General features: G+C 41.8%; 1 protein-coding gene across 1 annotated transcript in view; it reads left to right on the top strand.

Annotated features, from left to right (window-relative positions):
- Positions 1-12,199, top strand: part of LOC310950023 (semaphorin-7A) — a gene marked incomplete at its 3' end in the record, with an annotated part of 39,489 nt that extends 27,290 nt beyond the window's left edge. The window contains exons 11-14 of the mRNA XM_083917687.1: positions 9,414-9,529; positions 10,165-10,337; positions 10,763-10,818; positions 11,853-12,199. Of these exons, the coding sequence (XP_083773813.1) occupies positions 9,414-9,529; positions 10,165-10,337; positions 10,763-10,818; positions 11,853-12,199 (692 nt within the window). The remainder of the gene's footprint in view (positions 1-9,413; positions 9,530-10,164; positions 10,338-10,762; positions 10,819-11,852) is intronic.
- Between the last annotated feature and the right edge of the window lie 306 nt (positions 12,200-12,505).

A 12,505-nucleotide genomic window follows, 5' to 3' on the forward strand; every position in this document is an offset into this window, starting at 1 on the left:
AATCTCAACATTGACTCCCACTCCCGTTTATCTAGCAGCATGTGCTGTTAGCCTAGCTCCCGGATGGTGGAGCTAATGTGGCTAATCCAGTATCAGCTAGATGGAGTCCAACAATATGGCGACTCCCGGAGGGTAGTATGATTGGATCAAGTTGAGAAAATCGACCCAGATGGAGAGGCTATGTCCATTTTTTATACAGTCTATGTTTAAACCTTACGGCATCATTTTGTTTGAATTTGCTAATGCCTGTTTTTAATGGAGCATCACAGTTTGATGCGCAGGGCTACTTAATGTGTTGTGTGACACAAGGGGGTCCTGGCGAAGCGTCCATATGTGATGAGTTGGTATGAGAACAGCTTGGTATAGTCTAGTTAAAGCTGCATTAATCATCTTTTAGGCAAACAATAGCCTAATAACACATAACACACAGGAAGCACTGAGCGACATCGTCATCACATTGGGTGGCCTGTTTTTTTAATTTTAGCTCTGTTATGGTCTATCCCTCAAAAAATCAGTCCTCAAACAAAAAATATGTGTGTTTAGCTCCCGGATGATTCATTTTCATCCTCAGCAAGTCGCTAAGTTTATCATTCGGCTGTTTGGTGCTGAGCAGGTAATGTACAGTTGGTGTATCAGAGCGCTATTTGCTGGAAACAGCTGCCTGCTGCTGGAAATAGGACTAAAGTTGTAATAACAATGCTTTAATCGGAGGCAATTTTTTTTGTACATTTTCTGACTCACATCCCTGCACCCACTTTGTTATTGTTGGTTGGTTATCCTGGCAATAAGAGTGAATAGGGAGGGGGGAAATCATGTTCTTTGCAACTGATTAAAAAGCAAAACAGCATTTGTTCTTATATACCAGGGAAAATTAGTCATCCAACCCAAGGTTCTCTCTGTTCAGCAGCAGAACACTGTGGGCAAGCAGGATAAAACCATGATCCTAAAGAAACATCAAAGGTGATTCATTTATGCTTAATTAATTAAATAAAATGTTCAGATGAAAGATGCTCTTGAATTGTTAATTGAAGCAGTGAAAATTTTAAAAAATGTGGAAAATGTGTGACACAAGGTCAAAATCCATTCTGTACATTCATGGTTGTTGCAGAATTGTTTCTGTTTGATCAAAGCAGCAATGCTTAGGCACTGCTGTTGCCCATAGCAGTTACTCCAAAAATCTCCTTGGGCCTCAGGGAGATTACTATGGCAACCATCACAAGTCATATGCTTATGTGTGCATGTACACCACGCTGAAGTTCACCCAAAGATGAGCAAGTGTCATCTCGCTGAGAACGATTTCTCGCTCCTGCAGTGGATATGTGCTTGTCATTAATCAGGCACTTCTGGGTTGGTTCTAATAATAGCACGCACAAAACAACATAGTGTTAAAAAAGACAGGATCGCTTCTCACTGTGGTCTTTATTAACTGTGTCAGTAATAGGAAGGCGAAAATAGAGAGCTATGAACCGCCACGGTGGTGGCCTAAAAAGAAACTGGAGCGGTCTGAGACGTACTGCTATCTGAGGCCAAAAGGAACAGGCTGCACTGGAGATCTGCCCAACGGACCAAAATGCAGATGAAACAGGACGATTGGTGCTGTTCATGGATTTATTGTACATAAATGATCATACAGACAGGTGTTGGTAGTCAGTCAGGTTGAGGTTGTTTGAAATCCAGGGTACAATGTAAGTGGTAACAAAGGTCAAATTGCAAAGACACAAAGGAAAGTTGTGTTCTATTTTGCAGGGGCAACGTCGCTGCATTGGAGTTCTAAAAACAAAAATTCAGATTTTTGATATTGGAAAAGAAATGTGCAGGTCTTGGACTCTGTCTTGGAGCTTTTTTGCATTCCTGTTTGATCACATTCCTGTTTCCTCCTGTTGAATATTGCATCACCTTCACGTCAGGACACCAGCAATTAATATTCACAGGAACAAGTGGAGCTCATCAATCTGCATAATTAATTCTAAACATACCCGTGTATCTCTACAAATGATGGAGCGAAGCTCCCTCCTCAAAATAGTCCAATCTCTATTAGACAGACTGCAGACAGCCATTCCTGATGGATGGTTGCATTAGAGCAGTTTAAACTGATCAGAAGAGAAGAAGTGGCGAGCCAGGGTCCACCTCTGGACCAGTGACAGTGAAATCGAAGCAGATGCATTTTTGGTAGCCCGAGGACACTGTTCCCCGGTGATGGAAATTCCACTAAATTTCTTTCACAGAGACGAGCACGGAGACACAAACCGCTCCATAAATCTTTGTGCAAGTTATTAGAGTGGTAGCCTGGAGGACAAATATAAACTGTTCAAACAATAAATATCTTTGAAGGCAATGAGATCACCCTCAGCGAGGCTCCCTCTGTTCAACACCAGTTAGAGCCTGAATTCACATCTAATGCATTTAGTGTGCTTTACATGAACTCCGATGCATTTTTCCTGTTTGGTCCGGTTCTTCGGTCTAGTGAGAATGTCGTTAGAACTCAGACCAAACAACCACTCTGATATTGGCCTTAAAAGCTGTGTGGATGTCTGCTTCCAAACTCTGGTGTTGGTTGTTGGTGAGAATGCAAAGCAGAGCAGCCCCAAATCCTGTAATGGTCAGTATGTGACACATGCATAAAACTCAAACTCTCCGCACCCAATAGGCCAGAGTTTGCATCCTGTGTGAAACCGAAAGTCAACAGAGAATTTTTTTTAAGTTCGCCAACTGCACTGCCAGCACTGTTGTCTGCTTTTGTGAGCAGTGAGCAACTGTTGATGGTGGATGGATCCCCCAAAACCAACAGTGCGGGTCTTCATGAGCTGGAATGGTGTGAAGATGAAGTGTGGTCTGAGTAGCGTCTTTAAAAGCTAGCGTCTCCGTGCAGCTAGCAATCCACGCTGTGCCCCACATCTACTGTACTCAGAACTTGTTGATGTGTTTATCACACACCGCATAACCACACCCGCAACCATCTCCCAAATGAAAACCAGCCCAGAAAGTAAAGAAAGAAGGAAACAGAGAAACGCTAACTTCTAACAATGTTCACTTAATGGCCGCCATTTTCGTCATTATTTGCCAGACATTAGTTCAAAATGAAAGAAAGGAATCACACATTATCTGCACATGTTCCCTGTTTTTGTGGATGTTTTTCCATACATTTGTATCCTGCAGCAAAGATTATTCAGCAATAAAACACTTAAGCTCATAGAGTGACTAAACTGTGGGTGCCATGCTCAAGGGCACCTTGATGGTGGCTGATATAAAAGAAGAGAACATTACTCATCCAATTTCCCCAAACATCTTTTTTATTCCAGTCACAATCATCTGGCAAAGTGATGATGAAAATGGTGAGGTTAAAAGGAATTCCTTTTAAAATGTTGACCTAATACAAACTGACAGGGTGATGCCATGTAGAGTGCTAATTAGCTCAATGGCTAACTGTATACTGTGTGTTTTAAACCCTTTCTAACTAGTCTCAGGGGACATGCCTATATGATGCAGGCTGACAGAACGCTGCAGGATTCGACAAAAAAATTCTCTTTCTTTTGATCTCCAGGCAGCAAATAATTCTTAGGAATTTATGCATATAATAATCAGCTACTTCAATACTTCAATATATGTCAGCTTGAAAACATGACAATATTCACTGCAGGCAGTTTCATACATAGTGCAGTGGTTTAGTTCATTTGAAGTCAAACTGAAGTAAAGTTATTTGTTTACGTGACCTGATTTCTTTAGACAACACTCAGGAGTTGAGTCTGATTCTCAAGACTTGGTCCAAAGGCACTTTAGACTAATCCAAGGCAAACCTATTTATTTTCATAGAGATACTGAATAACGGTATCAGAGAGAACACTGATGTTGGAACATTTTGTTTGTATATGCACAAAGCCTACATTTTGAAAATAGTTTTACTACAATAACTGCACATCATCAAAAACTTGGAAATATTTGCAGTTATGTCAAATAAACTCAAGTTAGGGTACGGTTAAGGTTAAGGTTACAGAAGCTAATGCAGGATGTGGTTTATTTCAATCTACCAACCCAAAGTCTTTGCCCTAACATTCCACTTTTCTACTGCACATAAAGACACACTAAATGTAAAATGTTCACTTCAGATTTGTCCACCATCAACCTCCTTTCTGGGACAGAGCCATGGACGTAGGATTAAAACAAAAATGCTAAGTAAACCATCTGAATAGTCAAACGATCTGCTTTGAAATCTGTCACTACAGACTATTCAATTCACCCCGGGTCTGCTGCTAAAAGTTGCAATAAAGACACTGCAAAGATGACAGCCTATAGCCAACCGCAATGCATATATTTTTTGAGCCTGCTTTCGCGAAAATAAGTAATAAATGGACAATCAATAACATAATGGAAAGGAAAACAAAGCAGTTGTTAAATGCTCAGAATGCAAATGAAGAATATGTCCAATATGTCTGAGGTCTGTGGTTTTTGACTTGTGGTTGAAGAAAGAAACGTTTGGGCTGACAGAGATGAGGTGAAGCTAAATGGGTGAAATCCATCCATGGGTGAAGTGCCAGCAGGAACCAACAGTGCTGGACACATTGCAAAATCTGCGGCTGTCCACTGAAGTTTAACAGCTAGAAGACGTCTGACTGAGAGCTAAAGAGCAGCAAAGGAGGTATGACATGTTGTAGACCTTTGCTTCAGATTTCCTCTGGCTCTCAGTTAGTCATAGAAATAGAACGAAAGAACAGGCAGTAGTGAAAGATTTGTTTGCCTTCAGTAACTCACTGACAGATTTAACACCAGAAGAAGCCAATCTGCTTGGACTTTTTCAGTCATACAGCAGAAAGATCCCCTCAGGGATGGAGGAAATGTCAGAGCCATTCACTTGTTTCAAGTTGACTTTTATGTTCGAGATCAGAAGCTATTTTCTTTTCACACGGCGTGACATTCGAGATCGAAGGAGCGTCAAACTTAGAAGCATGAAGGAAAAATATGAGCGTTTGAAGAGAGTGACTTTAATGTATAGATGTTGCGTTTAAAAAGAAAGAAGAACTTGTTAACTAAAGAAGGCAACTTTGGATAGACCAGCTGGAGGTGTTCACTGTAAGATAATATGCGCGCTCAGCAAACTCTCCCTGGATAAATAAAACCAGAAAAAAATGATCTCAGCAGATGCCGCATGACTTAAGCATCATCACCCTTCCCCCCCTCAGAATGTGTCTCTGCTATCTTTGTACTGACACACAGTTTTGATAAAAGAGCTGAAAATAGCTGCAGACAGGATTAAACAACCACATGAGAATAAACTGGATGAAATGGGGAATGTTATCTTTGACTACAAGAAAGGAAAAAGAAGGTTTGAAGTTTATAAAAAAAGAGAAAAGACAGTTACAGGACAAAAGAAGTCTAAGTGACGGCAAGAAGCTGCGCTGCCTCATTACAAATGTGCAAGTGGCTCATGGGGGGGGGGGGGGGGGGGGGTATTCAGGAAATGAAGATGTAAGATAAAAAGGTGTCACTGTAACCACATTTTCACAGTGGGGAAGGAAAAAAATCTAAGACGTGAGAAAAGAATAAAAAAAATACAAATTAGAACATCTCTCTGCAGGGATCCTTTAATTCTGTCAAGTCATTATTTGGAAAGGAAGCAGGCGATGTGTGAGAGAATGCAAATAGTAGGAGTAAAAGAACATGCTCATTGGCTTTCAGTTCAATGACATGTCCCCACACTCTGCACCAAAAAGCTACAAGGCAATAAAGAAATATTGAACAGAGCATGAGAATTTAAAGTAATCTGCAAGAGTCATCTGCATTCAGCTGTGTGGTAGTGTTATAGCCTACTGCACAAATGGAGCGATGGCTTATAGCTACAATAGCAACGCCTCCATTTCTTAAATCAAGCTGCACGCAGCACTATTGACCAACAGTGAATTGTTGAATAAAGACATACCTAATTCCAGGAGGCCTGTGACTCTACTGGGGGGGGTTATTCAGACCACATGAATGCCAATTCATCATGAGGCAGACTGCTTTTGGACCAAATAATAGCTGGAGCGAATATTCACACAGACGTGGTGCCTTATGCCGATTTGTGGAGCACAGAAAACTATTTCCCTATCCTTTAAACACAATTACAAGTTCCTAAAGCAGATTAAGAAGTGATGCTATTGTTTCAGCTACAATAGACTTGATCAAAGCGACAACCTAGTTCCACCCAGAAATGCCTGGAGGGATTTTCTGTCCACTTGGACTCAAGGATGAAGTGATGAAGTCAAACGTCAAGGTTACTGTGACCTCACAAAGTTTTGCCCATAGCTCAAGAATTCCTAATGCTAATTTTGACCACATTTTACACAAATGTCTAAATAGGATAAAATAATGAAGTGGTGACACTTTCTATCCCGAAGGTCAACTTCACTGTGACGTCTGATAATGTTCAGCAAATACGCTTTTCTGTCCGTTATTTAACATCATAATACAGGACAAGGGGGGTTTTCATAGATATCGTGCATATAAAAACTAATATTGATGCGCAGATATTCGTGTGTATTCCATGTTGTGAGCCTCACTGCTCACAGGACAGACGGGAAATGAGGGAGAGACAGCGTTGTCGGCGGTTAACCGTTTATTCCAGGCTCCCCCCAAACGTGACTCAACGTAAAACAAAACTACACGAACGAGCAGCCGTCCCTCTGACGGCTGTGGTCAGGCGTCTGCTGCCTCTCTCTGGGTCGTCGCCGCTCTGGTCCTCTCACAGGACCCAGCCTACTGCAAGAAGCCCAGAACCAGGTTACAAACATGCTTATATAGCTGACTGATTACCTGATTCTGTCCAGCTGTCTGATCACCGGCTGAGCCACTCCTCCCTCTCCTCCAGCAGTCGACACCTTAACCACACCCCACTGCCACACATGTATTTATTGTGTGTATTCCCCACAGTGAAAGCATGTGACGTAGTATAGGGAGGCAGGTTGATGTGGATGGCTGGCAAGTCAAACTTTAAGCCATGGGAGCAGGGTTCAATTCCTGTCCGTCGTAAACCAATCAAGAGCTTTTTTTCTTACCTTGACCAAGTGTTTTTCATGCCTAGCCCTAACCGTCACCTTTTGTTGGCTAAAATCAGTCATGTATTGCACTTCTGCTTTAGTGTATTTTGACTTCCAGTCAATGCTGCGGTGCGTCAACTTGTATATTAAGTTCTATGAATTACCTTACATAGGATTTGCTGCGAACATGGCATGGAAACACATTGTACAGGAACAGAAGGAGAGATATTTGGTCGTGTACTGAGACGATGCCTTTCTGGCTGTGTTGATGACTGCTTGGTTGGAGGTTGGTGTTTAAGGCTCGGCCCAGGGCTCCGTATGTCTTGGCAATTCAGGATGCCCATTTTGTCAGTCATGCTGGTAATGTAGGGAAGTTGTCAGAAGCTCACAGCTGCTTCCAAGAGCCTTTTTTTTAATCGCACCATAAATTCAGATTTGAAAGTTTAGGCTACATAAAATAATAACGTCAGTGTTACTGAACTCTCGAGACTTGTGGAAAATGTAATACATGACATGATTCATAATGAAAGTAAGAAATACAAATAAAATGTGTATGCTCATGGGCTGCTGTCACAGTGTATTGATTTGTGCCCCTATTAGTAATTATTCACCCTCTGTATGTCAGCAGTGGAGCCTTAAAGCCCTTCCTTATCGCACACCTTTGTAAAGCAGGTGTCTCTTCTAGGTCAGCCACAGAAAATGAATATATTTCTGAATAAAGCTGATGTAGGAACCACACAATGCGAGAGTTGGTAAGAAATTCTGACCAGTTTGTAGATGTTACTGGCCCAGGGAATGTGACGAGGAGGGAGTTCATGCAAGAGATGCAGGATGGATGTTAGATTGAACACATGGGCAGCTTTTATATCCCTGGGACTGTGAGCTAAATCAACTGATGACCCTCCCAGTGTCACCTGTCCACACTTTGTAGTTTTCCTGGAATATTGCCTCGCCGGAGGGCTACTGGGTGGTTATTCAATTAAAGATGAATCAATTTAGATATTAGCAACATGTAAGCATGAAACTGTGATAATGAGGGTCTTGAGGCTAGATTTGTACACAGGGTCCCAATCAAGCAGGACCCACCTTAAGGCTTACATCATGTCAGCTGATATTGTGCTTTACTGTGCATATCATCATCATCACATATAGAGTGTGGTCAAGACCTGGTCTATATTTAAAGTGTCCTGTGATAACTTCTATGATTTGACCATAGCCTGTATAAAAAATGGACGTAGCCTCTCCGTCAGGGTCTGTTCTCTCAATTTGATCCAATTGTCTTCGCCTACGGGAGACTCCATCTTGTCAGACTTTGACTCCGCCTTATTTTCTCTTACCAAAAAAGGGCATGTATGTGACGTTAGCGGGAAGGAGATACGTTCATCTGGTTGATGGATACCTCGGAGGAGAAGTGAGGGCCAGCGGTTAGCTGTCACTTAAGAGGCTACGCCTAATTATTCATAAACATTAACCTCCAATAAAATAAAAACTAGCCTGGTACAAAAAAAAATCACCCCCCAGTGTTGTCATGGAAATATGACCTAAACATACAGACTAGAATGTTTTTTTTTGTCCCAAGCCTTAAACAGGTTTAATTATGCTGTGAAAACGGCCTGTTTAACGTGGGGGTCAATGAGAAACTGCTCTATTATGCAAACTGCTCCTAGTGGACACCCCGAGAACTGCAGTTTTTGACACTTCCATATTGGGAAGTCACTGTGGTGGGGGCTTGGATTTGACCCTATAAATAATATAGAATTGAATACTGGAACTTTCAAGGCCCCTGGAGTTCAGGGCCCAAGGTTAGTTGGCTGCTTTGCCTGCTTTATAATCCAGACTACACACTAGGTTTACATTATGGCCAGTGGTTAAAAAAGATTCAACTTAGCTTATGACAAATCACTACTTCCATCACTTCATTTCAGTCAGGAAAGAAACTAGGCATTGAAGGTCTGCAGTTAATCTGAAATGACACAGAATCCAAACAATGCTTGATTCTCACTGCAGAATGTATTCAAGGAGATCTACAAAGCTCGATCTCCTCACTTCACCCTAACATCTGCGCTGACTTCCTCGATTGTATTACTGTAGCCAGTAGTTTGGTTTTGGCTCCTTTCAAGCTTGAGGTTAAACAAGTACAGTTACACAATTTCTCTTTCCAGAGCAGCTCTGAAATGCCTGTTCAAAAACATCTCTAAAACTCCCGTTTGCCATTTTGCCTTTGGCCCTCCAGCCTACCTTTAGAGTGGAAGCTGTCCAAGTCAAATCCATGTATTTAAAAAACAATTCGGACAGCACAATATGGACTGCAACTTGAAGTATGTGAACTTGAAGTTGAGTTTTGTAGACATGTGATCATTCCCCTTCGCTGCATTTACAATGTCTTCTCCTTCTTTGTTTCTACAGATCAAGGCAAAGTTCTTAAAGTCCTTCACACCAGCGAGGGAGTCTTCATCATATCTCAGTACTCTCTGTTTCACAATGGCGGCCCCGTTCTAAACATGGCCATGGACTCCCAAAAGGTAGGAGGAAAAATGGACTGCTGCGTGGTAGGAGGTCATTTCACGTCCATTCCTGCTTTACATAAATAAATGAATGAAATGTGATTTATAATTTTGTTGCATTTATTCAGAATTTATTACTTTCATTAAGGGTAAAATAGTCAGATGGTCGCTTCAGCACCACCATTATCTACTCTGCATCAATTTAAATTAAGCTAAATGTGTATTTTCATTCAGGGCAATTTACAATAAGGATTGGAAAAAGAAAGATTCTGATAAATATTTGACTTGATTTCTTTTGCTGAGTAAAATAACCTTTCTCATGACAATTACTTTTCTGTTTTACATTTACATTTTTTTTCCATTTGGGGTTACACTAGCCTTTATAATATATTAAATATCTTCCAATCATGTTGCATGTATGGGAATTCCTCATTTTGTGTTTAGGTTGAGGGTTTTACTGTTCCACGTTGGTTTTAAAGCTGTTTCAGAGACTCTGCACCCTAAAAAGAAGTCCAATTTGGGAAGAAAGTGACAGCTTATAACTATTTTTTCCTAAAAGTTGTCATGTTAGCAGTTCTGACTAATGTCAAAACACTGGCTGATGTATTCCAGTAATACTGTTGACAGAGTTTATTACATCTTTTCCTCCTTAGGGACACCTTTATGTTGGTACAGCGATGGAGGTCCAGCGACTGCCTCTGGCTGACTGCAGTCGCTATGGTGACACTTGCAGGGAGTGCATCCTTTCTCGGGATCCGTACTGCGGCTGGGACAGAGCCAGGAGGAAGTGCATCCCCATCCCGCCTGGATACAACGTCACCACTGGGTAGGATTAAATATGATGTCACTGCTGCAGAGCTATTGTCTGTTTTTGCACAAGAGAGGACTCTCATTAGGGATTTATCAGCACTCTCTGCTCTGGAGAAAAAACACCTTACATATATTCTGACTGACAGTCATTAACCATGAGGTGATGAACCTGATTTAAAGACAAACAAGACGATCCACAAATAACACTGTTTCACTAGGTTGATAAATTGATTTGGCTATAATGGACTGTGCATTTCCAATTTTAAGAGAGTATATGAAAATAAATCATGTGCTGTAATAAGCCTTTGACTGCTACGGCCCCCGCCCCCCTCACATTGTTGAATGATTTGTCTCTGCATGTAGGTTGATGTGGAGGCTCATAAGCCATTTGTGAAACTATTTAATGCCGCTAATGTGTCCCCTTTATTATGTTTTCAACAGGACACTGATTCAGAATCTGGACCATTCAAACTCTTCGGTTTGCGGGGAAGCTGCTGGTGAGCCCTTATCTGCTCTCTCCCACTCTCTCTGTGGATCTTAATTAAACCTAAATAGGAACCTTTCTGAGCAGCTACAGTAAAGAGATGATTATCATATAATTGTGCAGAGTCAAAAACCTGCAGGACCTTTTTTTTTTCTTTTTTTTGAAATCATGGCATGCCCTCTTTCAAGCTCAAAACCCAGTTATAACCTCAACTAATCATGACAGTTACTCCCCTCTGTCAAGACGGCTATCTCCTAAAGGGATCTGATTTTAACTTTGCATGTATTTCCAGTTGTGTCACTGATGCCAGGTGTCCTGCCTGTGGACACAGACGCAATTTCTATTTATTTCCCCAAAAAACAAATATGTAAAAGACAATGACAGGCAATATGTCTTAATCTCGAACTGATATCTTGGAGTGAAGGAATCATACAAAACTCTAGAAAGTGTCAAAAAATATGCTTTATCATACTGCACCAAAAAAACAATACTACTTGAGGTCAAAGTACAATCAACAATTGGAATATTAAAGCTGCAGTCAGCAAGTCTGGCAGATTGAGTTGACTCAGTCAAATTTCGAATGTTTACAACTCTGCCCCTACCCCTCTACCATCGAGCGCTCGTCAGTGGCGTGCACCAGATTCCTGTAAACGCGCCTGTGTCTTCTATCATCAATAAACAGAGATAGGCTGGTTAGCTTACTGATAGATAGCAACTGCTAACGGCATTTAGCCTAGCTTAAGGTGTGTGCCTGTGATATTGGAACATGTGAAGGGGGAAGGGGGGATCAGTGGCGTGTGCACAAACTGTGCCGGACAGTCAGATCTGCGCTGAGTGAACAGGATGATACTGGTGCGGTGGATTTTTACACAAGCTCTAGGTACAGGTAGAGGTGCATTTTTTTCAATGATTGAGTTTTTTAAGGATGATTTATACTGTTCTATCGGAGCATAGTGTCGGTTTCAGTGAATATGATCAAAAAATGTTGCAGACTGCACGTTCAAGGGATCATGGCGGTGTAAAAAAAGTGTTTCTTTATCCCAACAGCTCTGAAGCAGCGTCGCACTTCCCCTAGAGAAGTGATGGTGCAATCCAACACCTCCATCTTTCTCCCTTGCCCTGTCCGCTCCTTTCACGCAACCTACCGCTGGGAGAAAGACAACTGTGTCAAGAACTATCCCTGCCTCTTCTCCGGGGACTTCTGCGTCCTGGGGCCAGCTGTTGACACGCCCCTGAGGGAAGGCGTGTTCCGCTGCATGGCCACCGAGGACGGATTCAAGGTGGAGGTTATCTCCTTCAGGCTGGTGAACGACGGCAGGCTCCTGGCCGCCTCGCTGGCCTTCACCCTGGGGCCGTCGCTTCTGCTCGCCATGGCTACCCTGTGGCTCCATTAACTGCAGCTACAACTAATGCTAACCCCTCATCCTTACTGGCTCCCAATGTGAGGAAAGACAAGGAGCCTCTGTTAGGAGTTTAGGTTCGCAGAGCATACGGTGTGGTTGCATGGTGAAAAAACACCCTTTTCAGTAATGATATTGAGAGGAGGGAGAAAGGGTGAATTAAGGATTAAATTCTTTACTTTCTGCATAAAGCTACATAAAATTAGAACTGGAAAATACATTCATAAACATTTAAATTAAAGTGACTTGCTAATGATCAACCATATTTAGGTGCTATGCGAACCTTTCCTCTCTGACTTA

The sequence above is a fragment of the Echiichthys vipera genome (genome assembly GCF_963691815.1).
Source record: "Echiichthys vipera genome assembly, chromosome: 8".
Classification (NCBI taxonomy): domain Eukaryota; kingdom Metazoa; phylum Chordata; class Actinopteri; order Perciformes; family Trachinidae; genus Echiichthys; species Echiichthys vipera.